Source organism: Squalius cephalus, assembly GCF_949319135.1.
Source record: "Squalius cephalus genome assembly, chromosome: 1".
In the NCBI taxonomy this organism is placed as follows: Eukaryota; Metazoa; Chordata; class Actinopteri; order Cypriniformes; family Leuciscidae; genus Squalius; species Squalius cephalus.
Genome location: NC_137122.1, coordinates 36,662,645 through 36,682,587, shown reverse-complemented (window position 1 = coordinate 36,682,587; position 19,943 = coordinate 36,662,645). Strand labels below are relative to the sequence as shown.

The following is a 19,943-nucleotide window of genomic DNA, read 5'->3' as shown; positions in this document are numbered from 1 at the left end:
CAATAAACATTTACATTGCAAAAAATATTGCTACTGTTATCAGTTGGTGGCTTTATTGCAATTGCATGCTAGTTTAGTTTGTTGCAGCCATGATTCAGATCATAAAAACAAATCTAAATACAAATTCTATTTTATTATTAAACTCCGAATCTGAATTACTTACATAAAAAATACTTTATATTTCAAAGCTGAACACGTTTAAAAAGTGGCTTTGTATTAATATTTGCTAATAAAACGTACATACAATCAAGTAATTAATTGCCCTATTAATCAAAACTATGCGCATATACTAAATTAATTCAATCGATTTCTCCGTTCATTTTGAATGGGACATGTCTGAAAATAAACTGATTCAAATTCAAATCATTTAGGTTTTATGAACTGGTGATTTATAAAATATTAACCCCAACCTCAAAACTATTGGTTCAGTGTTGAGCTGGTTGTGAAAGGGTATTACAGAACTCCATAATCAAGAAGCAACAAATATCTTAGTCATCTGCATATTAAAGGGATAGTTCACCCAAAAATGAAAATGATGCATCATTTACTCACCCTCAAGTTCTTCCAAACATGTATGAATTTCTTTGTTATGTGGAACATAAAAGATATTTTGAAGAATATTTGTAAGTTGTGGGGATCTATTGCCTTCCCTATATATACTTTTTTTTTTTCATACTATGAAGTCAATGGTGCCCCACAGCTGTCTGGTTACCAGCATTCTTCAAAATATCTTTTGTGTTCAACAGAAGAAACGTATACAGGTTTGCAACATCATGGGGGTGAGTAAATGATGACAGAATTTAAATTTTTAGGTGAACAAACCCTTTAAGCTATGAAAGGAAAAAGTAAAACATCACTTTAATAGAGCAGCAAAAACAAAATTTAAAAAAATAAATACTGATTCAAATGAAAACTGTCAAGTGCAAGTAAAATCCTCAAACCATGCTAATCTGATGTTCTCTGTATCCCAGGATCTGGTACAGAAGCACTCAGAGTCATATTCTCTTGGTGACTTTATTATGTTTTTTTAGCGTTATAAAAAAGGGGAACAGCATGACAGGCCAGACAGAGGCGCTTGGCAACGATATGTACAAAGGAGGAGGAGGAGGAGGAGGAAGGGCAGGAATGCACAGGCCAGGGAAAGACAACAGCTCATGACCCCGTCCTGTTGACAGCATCTTATCCGAAATTTTGCGCCCAACATAAAAAGTCCAAGTATACTGTCTGTACGAGAGGTAGGCCTGGAGCGAAGCCATAGGCTTCTTTAGGAGACCGGGGTTAGGGCTAAAACCGTTCAATTAGTAATGCAGGGAATCTTGTCAACAGCACAACACAATGGCCCCAGATTGGCAAAGGAACTGAATCATTATCATATCAGCTTTGCTAGCTCTATGTATATACATTTCAAATAAAGTTAGAATGCAGGTGAGTTTTTATTATTATTTTTTAAGATTCCCTGATGGCCCATTAGGCACAGCCAAGATACAAAGAAATGCATTACCAGCAAAAAATAAAGTGAAAATAAAAAAATGTGATCCCATAGTAATAGAAGTAGTTTGTCCTTGTCTGGAAGGTGGTAAAAAATGTCCAAGTGAAAGCCAGAGAGGACAACAGCAGGAGTCAGTCTGTTTTTTTGGGGGGTGTTAGACCTTTTTTTTGTTGACTTGGTATCTGTATCACATCTCCCTCCCCTTCCCCCAGAGTCCCCCACACTGGCCATGCTCTCAGCTGCAGGGTCCAATGCTCAACCTGCACAAAAGACAAAGCTGAGATCAGCAGAGACAAGTCATTTTTCAATTCAACACTATGAGATGCAACATTATTATGCACAACATAGAAAATGGACTTGCCTATGTCAATTTCTTGGCTTTGTTGTAGAGCGAGTCCACTACTTTGCTCATGTTCTGAATTGTTTCAAGGGCAGCTTCATATGTTTTGTCTACAGGAGGTTCGTCAAATACAATCAAGACACCTTCCCCTTGGTCAAGGATTCCTATATGCCGTGAGAATGAGAGTTTCTGATAAGCAACATCATAAATCATAAAGTGAAAATATTTGGAGGGAGCACAAATACTGATTTATAGTATATACACAACATGATATATGCCTGTCTGTCTAGTGCTGAGTAAAAATATAGATCAAAAACAGTGCGACCGACCAGTGAAGCCCAATTCCTGAAGTTAATGACTCTTGAGCCAGTTCTTTTAATGAATAGTTTGAGGAATTACTGATTTACTGGTCAGTCTAAAACACTGCTATAGACTTTTACTAAATTAATCATTGAGACTGAAGTGTTACTGCAAGAGATTTGAGTTAATTTGATATTTATGATTTTAATTCAGTAAACTTTCAGCTATAATGAAAGCACTCCAATATTTATAATTGAAATGATGCAAGGCATCAGTTTCCTCAAATGAAATGAACTCATCAGTTTTACAGTGTATCATTTACAGAAGTAGTATCAGTTGTAAGCAAAATGGACATTTCTAACTGAAAAACACATACGAATCAGAATCAATCATAATAAAATCTGTAAATGCATTGATAACCGGTCCTAAGTTTGACAGATGACTTATGAAGTAAAAGACAAGGATGATGGCATCATACCGTGGAATTTCTGGTCTAAAATCATCTGTGACAGTTTCCTTTCAACATCCCCCTGATGAGATAATGGAAGAGAAGGTTACAATTTGAGAACGGACACTTGAAACAAAGTATCTTGATTAAAATAAAAATTTGTTTGTCATTTAAATCTATACATATGAGGTTTAGAAGTGTTATTTGCAAATTAGAGAGTAAAAAGACTTTACCTTGGAGAGTTTTATTAGCTCAGAAATATGTTCAATCTGTTGGCATAAGAGAAAAATGTAAGTGAACAACTTAACTGTTTTAAGCATTTATCAGTGCTCACTGTGGTATAGCAGGGCATTACCTGCACTCTGGAGAAGGGCTCGATGACCCTTATGAGGTTTTGTTCCAGCAGATTGTCATAGAGTTTGGCCAGGTGGGTGCTGATGATGGGGTCATCCCGCAGCTCAGCTTTGTATTCTGTTAAGGCCTGAATGCAGATCAAAGAGAAGGACATTAAATGTAAAAACTGCAGGTGGACTGAGAATGTAGTGTAACCTGGGGTGAAAAAAAGTACAATTATAATTTAGACTAAGATGCTGCTTTTTTAACTTTGTTTTTCTATTTCTTTCCAGTTCTGTAAAAGGGAACATGTAAATTATTATGTAAGGGATAATGTAGAGAGGCGGTCGTTATAGCGAATAACAAGCCCGACAGGCTGAACGAGACCCCGACGCGAAGCGGAGGGGTCTTGACAGCCTGAAGGGCTTGTTATTCGCTATAACGACCGCCTCTCTATACATTATCCCGCTTATTACATGGCTACCTACAAAATAAATAATTAATTTGACACAAATTATTGATTTAAAAAGGAGTTTATTGATTTAAAAACGATTGTATTGCTTCCGCCAAAGAAAATAGTCCGTTCCGCGTCCATAGCAACGCGCTGTTTTGCATGGCAACGGTCTGTTATAGCTCGCAGCGGTCTGTTATCAAGAAATAACAGACCGCATTCTACATTGGAATTCAGCCAAGCCATGTAATAATGCTATCTAACATCCAAATTGTATTCAATTTATTTGGAAATGTATATCCTCAACTTTTGTGGCCAATCCAGAGTTAGAACCTGGGACTAACATTAAAGTGCTGAATATAACTTCGGCTAAGAGTTCGATTCAGTGAGTGATGAGACTAGCTGCCGAATGCTGGCGATGCGTGTCATTTCGAGAGGATCCGGATATAGCTGTTTGAGTTACCGGAACACTCAAACTTCCTCCGGCAAAGAGGGAAACATCCGTTATTGGAGAGGCTGGAACGGGACTGAGATCGTGGGGATTGTGCTACTGTATAAAACACATGCAGTGAGCCAATGTTTCATTTTTTGCACTTAGGAGTGAAGCAGCTAATTGTTTTAGGCTGAAACAATCACAAGCTTCATTTCAGGCCTCCAACATTGACTCTGGTATTTACATTATTTATTTGTTTGTAATCTGCTGGCTACTTGTTTTGATTTGAACATTGCCCTTGAACTGTAACCTTTACTGTGACTTGCTGTCAATCAGTATATGTGCGTTTATTATTTTATTGATAATAAGTAGACTTTAATTCTTGTCATTTCTGTTTTTTCATTTACATTTCATTCACTGTAGAGTTTAATTTGAACAAGCAAGCATCCAGATTAGTTTGAATAATCCATAATTTAATAAAAACTCAGGCCCCGTCCACACTACTGCGTCTTCATTTAAAAACGGAGACCTTTTGCTACGTTTGCACCTCCCGTCCACACTAAAACGGCAAAAACGGAGACCCAAAACGGAGAAGTTTAGAAATGCTGCCGACCCGTTTTTCGTTTTGAATCTCCGTAGGGCAATTTAGTCTGGACGGGTCAAAACGGAGGACTTTAGAAACGATGACGCAGAGGCTCACGCTCGGCTCTACGATTGGGTGTCATCAGTCATGGAGTATACACAGGTAATATTCAGTACCAGTAAACTTCACCCACTGGAACAGTTTCTTACAGTAAGAAGCTGCCGTGTCTCAGGTGCGGCTCGCGCGGTAAACGCGTGCATGCTAGAAATAGAACCGACGCCTATTTTTCAATGCGACACGCAAGTGTGTTGGAAGCGTTTCCAGGCAAAATAGAATAGGAAAAGATGTTTATATGTCATTTTGACACAACTACATATTAATCAATGACATTTTGATGTTTGAAAGCATTTTTTTAGAGTCTATGTTTGAAAGTCTCTAGGTTTACACCGGCACGCGCATGCCCAGTGTTGGTGAATGGTCACGTGATCCGCGTTTTCAGTCGTTTTAATGTGGACGGAGATCAATTCTAATACGCAGCTAAAACGCTGGTGTGGACGGAGATCATATTCGTTTAAATTCTCCATTTCTAAACGAAAACGCAGTAGTGTGGACGGGGCCTCAGAGTCAACAAAGAACTCAGGTTAGCCTACCCTACAAGAGTTCCTCTGGGGGCGCAACATTAGTAACATTTAAAGCCGAAGAATCTGACCCACCTTCTCAAAGTCTGCAAGTGACCTGTTCTTGCTGGCTTGGGCCACACATTTAAGTGCATCTGTCTAAAGAAAGAGAGAGACAGGACGAGTTAATCCACATAATCCTCCAATGACACAACAGAAAAACATCACTTTGTCAAGCAGCACACAGGGTCAGGTGTCAATGCATTTTAGAGGGCACTATAAGCTCATAAAAATGGAAGCGGTAAAAACTTTGAAATATGTGCTGCAATATTTACTTGATCAAAAATATAAATATATTAATCTAAAATATTGTGAGATTATTACAATTTAAAATAACTTTTCTATTTAATACTTTAAAATTTGATTTATTCCCTGCTCAACAAACATTTCATATTATTAATGTTGAAAACAGTTGTGCTGCTTAATATTTTTGTGGAACCATGATTGATTTTTTCAACCATGATTTGATTCTTTGATGAATAGAAGTTCACAAGAACAGCATTTATTTGAAAAAGAAACCTTTTGTAACATTACAAATGTCTTTACTGTCACTTTTGATTAATTAAATGCACCCTTGCTGAATTAAAGTATTAATTGCTTTCAAAATCAAAATCTTACTGACCCTAACACTTACACTAAAACAATTAAGTTCAGTGAATGACTACAATTTAACATTTCATTTAAAATAAGCATTTCATTTAAGGTACAGGCAAGAAGTGCCTGATCTGTGGTAAAGTACAAGATTTTGACCTCAAACTAGTATGAAATTCATTATGGCACACTTTTAGTTAACAATACTTTTAACACTTCATGTTATAGCAATAACGCATAATAGTAAAAATGCATAACCATGTAACACGATACGATAATGTATAACATTATGATGTGATCTTAGCTGCTGAAAATATTCTTGCAGAAGTCATGGAGAAACTACACCATGAGATTGACCCTTCAGCTCAGACATCTACCTGTCTGCCAGCATATCTGAGGGCAAGTTTTCCACTGATCAGGGCCTGCACATCCTCTGGCCTGCAAAGATAAAGATAATACAGGTTTAACATGTTTCAATATCTAAGTTTAATGAAGAGAGAGAAAAAAAGGAAAAGAGAGAGACACTAGAAAAAGCCAGGACTCACAAGTTCAGCATGATCTTGCAGAGGAGCATGTACTTGAGTGCAGTGATGGCACGGGGACTGTCAATAGAATCGTAGCCTTCAAAAGCCTCATAAAAGTATGAATACGCCGTTTTCCAGTCCTTCTCCTCAGCAGCATGAATAATGCCTGCAAGGGGAAAAAAAGGATGTGAAGTGAGATTTCTCTAATACTAGCTCCAAAATTCCTTCAATAACAAATCATCTGGTAAATCACAATCTGTTTGTCACAATTTGTATAATGCACATCGGCATTCAATAAGCATTTGCAGGAAAAAGGCTCAGTAACGCTAATGTAGAAAAAGTCTGGCTGTTAATTTTGAGAATGAGGACATGCAAACTGTTTCTATCAATGCATGTGAATGTCTCACTCTGGTAAGTCATGTTACAGTACAAACAAATATGTTCTGACTGGCTGCGATCAGATCATGTTGCACAGCAATTTTTGCTTTCAGTGTGGACAGACAAATTAGCCGTCATGTCTGGTTAGGATCTGGCATGATACTGAAGGTCTTTGTAGAAGGGTTGTGGAAACGTACCTGACTGCATATCTAGAGCAGCCTGCAGCTTTGGGGGGCAGTAGATGGCGTTTGCCGTGGTCCTGGCAGAGGTGAGAGCTGCTCTGGCCTTGGGCAAGTTGCTTAATGCATGATACGTCTTGCTCTCCAGCAGCTGGAGCTCCACCAGTAGAGCTTTATCATCCATCTTCTTCAGCTCTTGCAGGAGCTGAGAGCCTGATTAACAAGAAAGAAAGGGACAGTGGCTATAGACCGCAAATACATCTCCCAAGCTTAAAGGGTTAGTTCACCGAAATTTTTTAAATCTGCCATTACTCACTTTCATGCCGTTCCAAACCCGTAAGACCTTTGTAAGAATTGATAAATTAGGAAATGCCGGACAGTCTGGTTGGGGAGCACCCAGACCCTGAGAGGACAAAGAGAGGACCTCTCTGGAAATTACCATTTGAACTCACCATTTGTGAGGCAAAGTCACACCTCAGAACACATCTCTCCCCCTCTTCCTCACTCCCCCTCTCACATGCTGAGACCACATGTAAATCACCCAAGAAAATGTATAGTTTAATGTGAATGATTATGTTTGGTATCATTTAAAAATCACAGTGCGACTGGTACAAATGTCTCGTTTCCAAATAAGTAAAACAAAAGCTAATAAGGTTTTTGAGAGTTTATGGATAACTAGCACACAAGGAGGGGTTGGCCTCTAGACAAATGGTCTCCCTACACCCAAAGGTGTAACCTCTGAATGCAAATTTCCATTGTTAAAAGATATTTCCAAGTGAAAGAGGTCCTGGCTATTTAATGAAATGCAGCAGGGAATTCGAGGCCTTTTCTGTACTTCAGATTGGTCCGTGAGGCTGAGAGAGAGATAGATCTCAGCCTCATGTATTTCTTAATGTTGGGTATGCATCTCTTTTCTTTATTCCAGAGAATTTGATGTTTTGTATCAATTATCTTTGAATTGATTATGAAATTGGCATGATACATTTACCTGACATAATAAATTGTTACATTTGATTATTCTAACTGACTTTTACATTATTTTCATTGAAGAGTTAAACGGAATAGTCAAACATTCGCTCATAATTAATGATCCACAGATATCATTAAAACCTTTTCATTTATGGAGTCAGATGAATTAACGAGAGAATACATATGATTAATGTATTGCAAATTTAACCAAAAAATACTTTGCCTCGAGAAAAGTACAGGAACACGTGATAAACTTCCCCGTGTATTGGCGAACCGGCATTGGACCAATATATCGGGCCTTACACCTTCGTTCATCTTCAGAACCTTAATTTTATGAAGCGACAAGAAAACGTTTTGTGCGCAAACCCCCCACAAAAAATAAGAAAAGCTCAGAAAGCTTTCAGATTTCATCAAAAATATCTTCATTTGTGTTACGAAGATAAATGAAGTCATATAAGTTTGAAATGAGGTGAGTAACTAATGACAGAAATTTCATTTTTGGGTGAACTATCCCTTTAAGAAGTAAGAACATGAATGACACAATGTCAAATACAAGGGATGATCTTGTAAAGGACTCACCAAGCTGCAGAGCCTCTTGGTAGCGTTTGGTGTCGAAATATAAAGAAACCAGACGGGCCTAAAAGATTGAAGCAACACTGATAAGAAATCAATGAACCTGATCAATACTGATCATAACCACAAAGATAGCTTATAAGGCAGAAAGCAAAAAACAATCTTTTGGTGAATCTGACTCAATTCCGTTACGCTTTGACACTGTTCAAAATTTGGGAATCAGGAGGATTTATTTTATTAAATGAAATAATTTGTTCATTCAGCAAGGCAGCATTACATTGATTAAAAGTGAAAGTAATGATATGTATAATGTTTCAAAAGATTTATATTTTAAATAAACAATGTTCTTTTAAACAAAGAATACTGAGTGAATAGAGAATTTCCAAAAATATTAAGAAACACAACAGTTTTAAACATTGATAATAATAAGAAATATTTCTTAAGCATCAAATAAGCATATTAGAATGATTTCGGAAGGATCATGTGACACTAAAGGCTAATAATAATTTTAAATCTCAAAAAATGTTTTCACAATATTACTTATTTTACTAAATAAATGCAGCCTTGGTGAGCATACAATAGATGCTTTTCAAAAACTACAAACTTTTGAAAGTTTATGTATACCACATTACAAAAAAAAGTGCACAATATTGTCTGAATTTATGTTTGAATACACTCACATTCACTCAATCCTTCCTCATATTGTGAACTAGGAACAGTCATGTCAAATCCATGACCAGTTGAATACTATTCACTTTACCTTGGTAAAAATATCAATAACATACTGTCCAAAACCTAACCCTACATATAAGCAACAGTAATGGTGATGATTACCATTGCAAGTCTCTAACTTACAAAACTAGGTGCTCACCTCCAGGGCCTGTCGTAGAAAGGTCCTCTTCTCTGATTTGGCCCATTCAATGCACTCCAAACATAATTCCACCTCCTGACCAGTAGCTGCCTCCATGTCCAAGAACATATCGAGCAGAGAGCGCACCAACCGTGCCGCCTTTGCTTTGCTGATGGAGTTCAGGAACGGCCTGACATACTTCAGCAGACCTCCCAATTCTGCAAAGGAACAATATATGGACAAGAGTTATTAACTTTGAGGAAAATGACAGCTGATAGAGTAGAGCAGTGGCACTTCAGGACAATCAGACAATGATGATGACTGAGAAAAAAAAATTTTTTATAATGACAACCTATTAGTTAAAGGTCTTTACCAGCAGCTTGTCCAGTCTTGGCCAGCAGTCCGCCCAGCTCCAAAATACTCTGTTCTTTGACACGCACAGCCTCTTCGTCATCATCGTGGATGTCTCGTTTGACTGTGAATGTGGACAGAAGTAGTTCATATTGCTGTTAAATGTTATTATGTACAGCAAAAGAACAATGTAAACTTGGTTAGCTTAGACTTTGTGATGACAATATATAGACAATTTCATATTGGTCATCATGATCCTCAAATAGATTAATAACTAAACTGGTGGGCTTCAACAGCTGTTGATAATGTCAAAGGAACATGTAAACCTTATTAAAACATAACAAAGAGACTGAATTTGTGTGTAATATAATATTTTGATTATAGGCAAGTTTTATTTACACAAATTGCCAAGTTTTGTAGCTTTTAAATATGATTTGAAAAATAAAATCCTTTACGCAGCTGAAAAAGGAATAATTTAAAACGCTCCAAATTACTTTATTAACTCGCCTTAGTTTAATTTATGTTACAACTAGCTTTTATAAACTTTTTACTCTTAAAATATGAATTTATTTTTTGTCTCTTTCTATTGTATGTTGCTTGGGTTAATTGTTTAAACATTTATTTTAAGAGATTTAATAAAGGTTAAAATAACTAAAAACATGACATTCTGCAGCAGATAATCAAAAAATGGCGTGGCATGCTATCAAATTATCCGTGACAAACGCACACATATCAAACTTCATGCCAAACAAAACTTACTGACGCTGTCATATTATATAGCATAACTGAACGACAAGAGGAGAAAAGGTCTGTGACCACTGAGCGTAATTGTAAAGAACATGTCAGTCATGCTTTAATGACTCAAATCTGCCATGAATAAGTTGAAATGGTATTTTTCAGACTTTTCTTGACATTACACTATGATAATTCATACCTAAATGGCATAAGCAGCAAAGAGAATGTCACTAACTAGCGAAGCTAATTAAGTTGTCATGAAAGTTCTGGTAGTTCATTTAAACGTAATTTAGGAAACGTCAGTCATTTCTCTAACTGTACATGATTCACCACAATTAGGACGACGAAAACACTTACTAAACATAAAAATATATATTTATCTGTGTTTTGGAAACGTACAGACTTCTACAGAGAGATTCGCGTTCATTGAGAACTGAGACTAGCTGATTGGCTAACTGTTTCCACGGGTGGCAGGACACTGAACATTGTTTTTTCTAACACTACAACAGCTACAAGTAATACAAATATATTTAAGGGCAAAGTTTAAAAGAGCGCAGCGGCTCGTCTGTAAAGTTAACTGTTAGTAAGAGCACAGTGTATTTATTCAGCTAAAGGCTTCTCATGCCTGTCACAGTGAGTCAGCAGCATGAAACCGGCTAACACATTTAGCTGCTGTTCTACAAATCGCAATGAGGGACATGATCCGTGTGTTAAAAGCACAGCTCCTTTAGCTAAAATCACACAAGCGGTTCAAAAGGTAGCGGGACACGAGACACTTACCAATAGCATGTAAAATGTCAATGGACGCATTCCGATCCGTACTGAGAAGCGACTGTGCTCTCTGAAACTCTACCGCCGCAGCCGCCATCTTCCCAATTCACCAATTGCCTGATTCACACAACAATCATCATTGAACACGCTACCGGAAGCGCCACTGAGGCACGCTGGGAGATTGAGTTCGCAGAGACAGCAGGGTGTATATGACTCACTCGAGGAGTTAAAGGGATAGTTCACCCAAAAATGAAACATTTGCCATCATATTCTCACCCTCATGTTGTTCCAAACCTGTATGAGTTTCACAAAAGAAATCTTGGCTTCAACAGAAGAAAGAATACAGGTTTGGAACAACATGAGGGTGAGTAAATGATGACACAATTTTCATTTTGGGGTGAACAATCCCTTAATAGCCTACCAAATCCTGGCCATTGACATTTCATGTAAGTTGTCTTGAAAGCTGTAAATAACTCATTTTGGAGAATTCACTTACATTATGCCATCATCTATCAACATGATGGATGGATGGATGGATAGATAGATAGATAGATAGATAGATAGATAGATAGATAGATAGATAGATAGATAGATAGATAGATAGATAGATAGATAGATAGATAGATGTACACACCTGTCTTCACCTGAAATAACTCTGAATAACTCCAAATATATCTCAGCTGTTTTTGTAAGGTTTTTATGACATGTTCTTGGTTGTTCTTGGGCCACGAAGGGCCCCATCTCATTGTTGAAAGGTATAACTCAGATGAGGGCTACAAAAAAAAAATCCAAGGCATTATATATCTTTGGAACACCGTGAAGACAGTCATCCACAAGCGGTGAAATATGGCACAACAGTGGCATCATGAACAGGGTGTTCCTTCAAAATGGATGAGAATACAGAGAGAAAAGCCAGAGCCCAGACATGACCTTTTTACCTTAGCCCACATCTTTATTTGATCCGAAGTGCTGTTTCATCAATGACTTGATTAGCTTAGCCTATATTAACGCAAAAGAGTGAAACTGCAAAACGTTCAGATTGGTATAAAAAACTATTGCTTTTTAAACTATTAAAAAGTCCGAGCAGGATGATTGGATAAGCATGAGAGATTGAGAGAGTGTGTGAGTGGGTGTGAGAGAGAGATCAGGGGAGGGAGGGAGGGGAGGGAGGGAGGGGGGGGGTGTTGGGTTGCCCATTCATGTCTGCGCCACACTGAGGACTACAAAGCCTCGGCGACATTACTGCACATCAGGATTGAAGTTAATCTGTCTCGAGCGTTCAGTGTGTGAGACTTTCCACACTCTCTGGATCTTGATTAAAGATTGTAATCTGCCAACAGCTGGCATTTCATGTAAAGACAGGGCGTATGAAGTTAAATTATAGCGATTCCTATAGCTTGACCATGAAAGGTAGACGACCTTATGGTCAAGCTTAGGAATCGCTATAAAAGATGCTGGTGAGCGATTTCAGAGCATGGACAGATAACTAGAGGGAGCTCAGCCACTGCCAAGTTCCCACCCATCTGAGATTCAGCATCACCAAGAGAGGCCAATGCCTTTCTCTCTCTAAAATATAAATAAACAGCGGTCAATGAACGCAATTCATCGCATTTACTTAAGGATTAGTCTGACACGGACTTTTATTTTTAAGCTTTTCCAGTCATATTCAAAGCTAGTCTGTTCACCCGCCTGCGCAGTTCAACAAGATCACAGGCTGGCAGATGTGAAACAGACCCGAGATTTATTGTGATGAAAGGGACACGACAGAATTGCCATCGAGGGTTTATTTGGGAAGACGTGGCGTGCATCCTGGGAAGTAACCTTAGCAACCGGAGAATCCTGAACATCCTGCATATTTGCTTTACGTAGAAGCATTATTTCATCGCTGACGTCCCCCTTTCAGCACCTTGGACAACGACGAGCACGTTTCACAGTGCGACACTCTGAGAAAAACGGGATAATCGACGGATATTTCTACATTTACCGATTCTTCTTCTTCTATATCTACGTTTATCACCGCGAGGAAGACGCATTGATTAGCAGGTAACCAACATTTATGTTTATAACCCATATTGAATCAAATGAACTTAATTTCAAAAACGCGTTTAAAGGGTTCGCTCTTAATAGTTCACAAAATGTGAAAAACTCAATTGTACTGTCTACACGAGCCAGTCATTATAAAGATGCTATCTTGATTTACGACATGTAATTTTGTCTGAAGCGTGATGTTCTCATTACCTCGTGTTGACCCACTAAATATTTCGAATAGCTTTATAAATCATGAGGACATAAACGACTTAAATGTAGCTTAAATGTAGAAATATTCATTATTCACATTTCCAACACGTACTGAGAGGGATTTTCCTTGCAAATGGATATGAATTGGGAATGAATGTGTTTACATTCTAGCCTTCCATTTTGAAGCTAAGATGGATGCTTTCGCATATTCTGCTGAATCTTCTGGTGAATCGGATACCAGGGGTTCAGTTCATTAAAACAGGGAAATCGATTTTACGATTTTTAAATTTGGTTTTCTATACATATATTATAGAATATAGCATATATAGAGAGAAATGCTTATGTTTTGCATGTGTGTATGTTGTGTTTAAATGGTGATGGTGGTTTCATCAAAATCATTGCTTATTTAGATGAAATACCATTGTATCACTAAACATTCGTATTTATTTATTTCTTTTATGGACAGATTCCATATATAAAGACCCTGTAATAATCAAGGCAAAATGGGAACTGTTCTCTCAGTCTCCCCGAGCTACCGAAAGGCAGGCCTGTTTGATGAAATACCACCCAATTATACAGCTGTGCAAAACAGTAAAAACGCCAAGGACAAGAGCCTGAAACGGCAGTCGCTCATCAATATCCTGCCGTGGAAGCGCATAGTGGCGGCTTCGGCCAAGAGGAAAGGCTCTAAGAAGCTGGCGTCGGGCGACAGTCAAGATGAAGAGAGCGTGGGCACCCTCAACAGCCAAAACCTGAAGAAGTCCCAGTCCTGTGCCAATCTCTCCGGCTTAACGCAGGAGCCGACCGTGAGCTCCATACCCACATCGAAAACTACGGCCAATGTGGCCTCCACCGCGAAGAGGACCTCGATCACTGGATCAGTGGGTCAAGCGACCAACGCTGGCACACCCAAAAGAGTGATCGTGCAGGCTTCCACCAGCGAGCTTCTGAGAAGTCTGGGCGAGTTCCTGTGCCGACGCTGCTACCGACTGAAGCGCCTCTCTCCCGCCGACCCTGTTCTGTGGCTGCGCAGCGTGGACCGGTCCCTTCTGCTGCAAGGTTGGCAGGACCAGGGCTTCATCACCCCAGCTAACGTGGTCTTCCTCTATATGCTCTGCCGCGAGGTCATTTCGGGCGAGGTGTCCAGCGAACGTGAGCTGCAGGCCGAGCTGCTCACCTGCCTCTACCTGTCCTACTCCTACATGGGAAACGAGATTTCCTACCCGCTCAAGCCCTTCCTGGTGGAGACGGATAAGGACGCCTTTTGGAATCGCAGTCTGGCGATCATCAACCGCATGAGTAGCAAAATGCTCCAGCTTAACTCTGACCCGCATTACTTCACGCAGGTTTTCGCTGACCTGAAAAACGAAATTCAAAAGGAGGAGGACAGCCGGCTACTTATCGGCCTTGATCGATAAGTGAGCCGCTTGTGCATAAACAGGAAAAACTGTGCATAAAAAGGTTTTGTGCACAGAAAAAAAGAAGTTTTTTTTTAAACAAAAACTTTAGTGTTATTATTAGTATTAAAAAGCATAGATTTTGAAGCTTATTTGTAGCAATGAATGCGATTGGATCAGCCATTCTAAACCCTTAAGGTCTGACCAAGATGCAGGACAACACCTTGCCAGCCAACAATGTGTTCTTTGACTGGTCGTGTGGCGTTTCTGAGGTCAGTGAATCAACTGCAGGATATTCCCGAATGGGCAGCATGTTGACCTTTCCAAGTGATTCCATCCAAACACAAACATGAGCAGCAGTTTTTATGAGTCCCAATAAAAATGCTTCTTGACTCACAATAAAGAAAAAAGCTCAGCTTGTGCTGTATTCTTACAGCTTAGTATTAGTTAAAAAACGAGAGCCAAGTTTGCAACACTTTCAAAATTATACAAACCAAAGACTCTAGTTTGACTTTACATTCACATAAATCCTACACAGATATATGAGGACCATGAACTGCTGCTCTTGCATGGCATCACTTTTTCAACATGTTACGTTTGTTTAGCATATCTTAGTGGCCTTCAAGAAGGTCTGGGTCTTAAACTGCTGCAGGTTCAAGGGCATTTCATGAGGTGGTCTGTACAAACGTACATCAGTTGTTGTTGTTAATGACATATGAAGGAAATAGATGATGATATATGAGCTAAAATGATTTGTGACGAAGAACCGACTGCACTGCTTCCAACATAACAGAATCTTTCACCTCGAGAAGGAGACAGTTTTCCATGTTGCGCTACCTATTGACATCGTGAAAAGAACCGACATCTCTAACGGGAAACAAACAAATAGAGAGGTAGATATTTTATGTATTTTCAACAGCAAGTGCTGTATGTTCTTATACGGGTGTTAATGCATGCTTCTTGACCAACCACACACCTTTTAAAAGATCTTTGTTTTATGATTTGACGGTCACAATTTTTTGTATGATGTTCTTTTGGACAGTGTTCCAAAAATGATGTGCCATAAAAGTTCTAAAAGTCAGCCAGAAGTACACTAAGCTTGTGTAGCCTTCTCATAAGGAAAGGGATGTTTTATAAGGAACAAAGGAGAAGAGACATTATGGAAAGACTTGAGCAGGGGACATTCAATGTTACAAATATTTTGTTTAAAAAAGAAAGAAAATATTGCTTTTATTATTACAAACTTGCCATTGCTTTCAGTCCATTCTAGGTCTGGAGTACTATTTTCATAATAATTATGCATAAAACAAACAGTTATTTTAAAAAACACAAAATGCCCTTAAATACATATCAGACAAAAGCTCTAAAAGATGGTGCGAAACAAAATAGTGCTAGGGTCACGTGCAAAATAAACTATAAATAATGTTGTCACAGTTTTAAGTTTAAAAGAACTCACAAAAATGTTAATTTTGCTCAACAAGCTTCTTTGTTATTTTCTTTTCTGTATTTGTATGCTGTCTCGCAAAATTTGAGAGCCTGCTTTGATTTATGCACAATTTTACATGTTATGACACATTGCAAACCAGTGTTAACTGTAGATATGTTGCTGATGAGTCGTTTTGAAGTGATGTAATTAGTAATCATCTTGAGAACGAGGTGCTGTCCTTCCTGTGAACGAGAGATACATATTCATCAGCGTTTCTCCATACATTGCTCACTATTCAAACTTAATATGTGACTTGATGACAAGCACAGTTTTTGTTAAAGATGATCAACAGTGATTAAAGAGGGAGACTTTAAAGCAGTTCACAGGTGTAATATTAACATTTACAAAGAGGCGCTTAAATAGATTTTTGAGAGTCTTAAGAGGCCTCTATAAAAAAAGTACAGCAGTTTTTCATTATACAAATGACGACATGTAAGATACTAAGATTAGTTACCTGGATACACACAAACTGATCAAGTCAATTTAGATGGCAGGTCGTCTGTGACCTGATTGCACTACGTTTAGCAATACGCACAACTGAAGTTTAAAGATCAATGACAGACAAAAGCCAACAGACAACAGTCTTTAAATCCATTTATTTGTCTTTTGTCTGTTAAATAGTTTTTTCTTTCTGTTTCTATATGGGATTATTTATATTTCTGATCATTTTCTGATGACAACGCATTCACATTTATCCCCCATATTTTGTGTCTGGCCTCATTCTGATAAAACACTGGTGCTAATAATGCAAAGATCACGTTTTACCCATGACAAGAGCCTTCTCATTGGTTAGCTGAATGTAGTGAAGTTCTGTACATATAGGGCAAAAAAGACTGTACATGTGTTGATGCTACTACAACAAATGGCTCCATTGGTAGAATGGGTTACTGGATGTGATGATAACTGACTGTCACAGTAAAGGTTTGAAGGAGGGCTATACAGCAACTTTGTTCTTGTCATAGATAGCCTAATAAAAGAGGCAAAATTGTGTTATTATGTTTCATACATTTTTTGTGGTTGATGTAACAATCTTCAACAAGAAAAAAATTGTATAGCAACAAAGAGACTGAAATATGAATTTCTCTTTTCCTTATGTTTCACGTTGTGTGAATTTTGTTGATCAAAATGAAACAAAAATGTGTATCTATGATATATTTAAAGAAGCAATCTGTTATATGGGTGTGTATGAATATGAGTTTGTGCAATGACTTTGGTCAACTCTTCTATCTACTTTATATAAAAATGTGCATTTGCAAGCAAAAACATTGATTATGTGTCTTTGTTTTCTGTTTTATGCCTGATGCACAACTTAATTCATTTCTCGCACACACACATATACTCTCGTGCAAATTATATTTCAAGGAACAAAAGACAAGGAAATCACTCTCTGCTCTTGACTAAAAAGCTTTTGTAACTTTAATAATGATTTTTTTAATTTAATTTATACAGTGAAGATTATGCAAAGTTATTTTACATTTGATTACTTCATTCAGTTTCTGTACCTAAAAACTATTGTTAGATACCTGAAAAACCTGAAAAGCACTGTTTATTTTATTTGTGCTATTGCTTGTAGTTTTATTATTTATTTTTATTTTCATTTGACAGTATTTTTTCCTGAACACAGCACATACCGAACCATACCGAAAGTATGACCCTAAAACCACGACAAAAACCGAACCGTGAGTAATTTGAACTCTTGTAACAGCCTGTGAATGCTATATATACAGTGCCGCCTCTGCTCTGCTACCTGTAGAACTAGGAATTTGCGGTTATTGCATACCATGTAAAACGGCCTTAACCCTCTGGTGCTCCTTATTTGGGTGTAGCACTTGTTATCGTGGCCGATTTGTAGATTGTACACACAAAAATTCTCTGAATTTATGACAACGCTGAATTCTCTAAATTCTCTGATTTTTGACTGAAGAACACAAGTGTGACTATTTTTTTTACGACTGCTTAGCCTGCTCGAATAATGCCCTCAATTATTTTTTGTGTTCACATTACAAATGTCATAAAAGTCACCAAGTATCGTACCATTCCAATGAAGCTGTGAAATTCAAAACAGAACATTTTCCGGTCAGAAATGACCGAAGAGCACCAGAGGGATTGCACAATTGCAAAATATTTACTGTGGCTTACCTGTAAGCATGAAATTAAAGGGTTAGTTCACCCAAAAATGAAAATTTTGTCAGTAATTACTCACCCTCATGTTGTTCCAACCGCGTAAGACCTTCGTTCATCTTCGGAACACAAATTAAGATATTTTTGATTAAATCTGAGAGCTGGATCACTTCTCCATAGGCTGCTAGGTGACCGAAACTTGCTGGCCCAGAAAAGATATTAAAGAGATCGTTAATATAGTCCAAGTGACTACAGTGGCTTAATCTTAAGTATATCAAGCGACGAGAATACTTTTTGTGCGCAAAAACAAACAAAAATAACGACTTTATTCCACTATACATTTCCTTCTCTCTGGGCCTCGTAGTGTTTTTGCGCTGCGCGTCTGTGTTGCACGTCATCACGCATCACACACATGACCAGCTTCGGCCAATTGTGAGCCTACGTGGTGACGTGTAACACAGACGCGCTACGCAAAAACACTACGTGAACCAACTAGAGGCCCAGAGAGAAGGAAATGAATAGTGGAATAAAGTCGTTATTTTTGTTTGTTTTTGCGCACAAAAAGTATTCTCGTCGCTTGATATACTTAAGATTGAGCCACTGTAGTCACTTGGACTATATTAACGATCTCTTTTATAACTTTTCTGGGCCAGCAAGTTTCGGTCACCTAGCAGCCTATGGAGAAGTGATCCAGCTCTCAGATTTAATCAAAAATATCTTAATTTGTGTTCCGAAGATGAACGAAGGTCTTACGGGGTTGGAACAACATGAGGGTGAGTAATTACTGACAGAATTTTCATTTTTGGGTGAACTAACCCTTTAAGTTAATACAATGGACAAGTTAAAGGTGAAGTGTGCAGTTTCTGTGCTACTAAGATCAGGCCTACTGTTTACTAGTCTCAGCCTCAGACGTCACACCCACGGACTGCTGGCTAAATGTGGCACACAAAATTGGAAACACTTCAGGAGTTTCAAAGTCGTCATCTGATTGGTTGAATTCTACAGGATTTCCAGGAGATATGTGTGTTGTGTTCTTAAATGGTCCGCCTGGAAACAAAGATGATGTGACCATACCTGTACATAGATGCCTTATTAGCCACTGTTTCTATGGGTCAGTATACATAAGCCGTTCACCATATAGGAACAGTCACAGCTGGTCTGTGAACATTCGAGAGCGAGTTGTGTTTTACGGTCTGCATCCGTAGTTAGACGCATGTATGATTATCTACATCTACTAACATGACATTAAAAAGTTATTATGGTAAAAGTAAAAACATTAAAAAAGTACCATTAAATACCTGTAATATTGAATACATAAAAACACAAACCAACACAATCTCACCTGTGAAAGGTTATCCCATTTCTTCGGGAATTTAAATCTCAGCGATTTCACAACCAGAAGTTGCGCAATGTTGTGGCATTATTGATTCTTACTGTGAGTGACGACACACTGACCGTTCCAAGATGGCGGGTGTGCGACGTGTTTGGAGTGGTCAAATGTGGCATCCACGTATATATACACATCTATGGCTGTGATGCCAAACCCCCTTATGGAAGAACTGTGACAAATAGCGCTTACCAGTATCAACTAAATGCTGGATTTTCAAAACTATGTGAAGTTTGCGGCATAAACTCTTTAAAACATGTCCAAGAGTTTTACACACCGGTCTGTGTGTAGGGACATTGACGTTACATTTTCATGCCCCTAAACATGATGTGCTGTGGA

The 19,943-nt window shown here is 38.2% G+C and overlaps 2 protein-coding genes across 2 annotated transcripts; one reads left to right on the top strand and one right to left on the bottom strand.

Moving 5' to 3' along the window:
* Positions 1-12: 12 nt before the first annotated feature.
* psmd11a (proteasome 26S subunit, non-ATPase 11a) lies at positions 13-11,126 on the bottom strand. Its single transcript, XM_079894610.1, has 13 exons — positions 10,985-11,126; positions 9,492-9,593; positions 9,140-9,336; positions 8,275-8,332; positions 6,745-6,939; positions 6,191-6,335; positions 6,023-6,083; positions 5,091-5,153; positions 2,933-3,058; positions 2,811-2,846; positions 2,608-2,659; positions 1,851-1,993; positions 13-1,749 (listed from the first exon to the last, which is right to left on the bottom strand). The coding sequence occupies exons 1-12, from the start codon at positions 11,070-11,072 to the stop codon at positions 1,851-1,853; spliced, it is 1,266 nt and encodes a 421-aa protein (XP_079750736.1). The 5' UTR covers positions 11,073-11,126; the 3' UTR covers positions 13-1,749.
* Positions 11,127-12,185: 1,059 nt separating this feature from the next.
* Positions 12,186-17,364, top strand: cdk5r1a (cyclin dependent kinase 5, regulatory subunit 1a (p35)). The gene is made up of 2 exons (XM_079887794.1): positions 12,186-13,018; positions 13,680-17,364. Exon 2 carries the CDS (start codon positions 13,717-13,719, stop codon positions 14,629-14,631), a length of 915 nt encoding a protein of 304 aa, XP_079743920.1. The 5' UTR covers positions 12,186-13,018; positions 13,680-13,716; the 3' UTR covers positions 14,632-17,364.
* Positions 17,365-19,943: the final 2,579 nt, after the last annotated feature.

What these genes read in the sequence shown, in the direction of transcription:
- psmd11a (XM_079894610.1), bottom strand. Translation starts at nt 11,072, where the DNA reads ATGGCGGCTGCGGCGGTAGAGTTTCAGAGAGCACAGTCGCTTCTCAGT. An exon ending in TTCTACGACAGGCCCTGGAG is followed by an intron (nt 8,333 to 9,139) that starts GTGAGCACCTAG and finishes TCAATCTTTTAG; the next exon opens with GCCCGTCTGGTTTCTTTATA. An exon ending in CCAAGAGGCTCTGCAGCTTG is followed by an intron (nt 6,940 to 8,274) that starts GTGAGTCCTTTA and finishes CTTGTTAATCAG; the next exon opens with GCTCTCAGCTCCTGCAAGAG.
- cdk5r1a (XM_079887794.1), top strand. Translation starts at nt 13,717, where the DNA reads ATGGGAACTGTTCTCTCAGTCTCCCCGAGCTACCGAAAGGCAGGCCTG.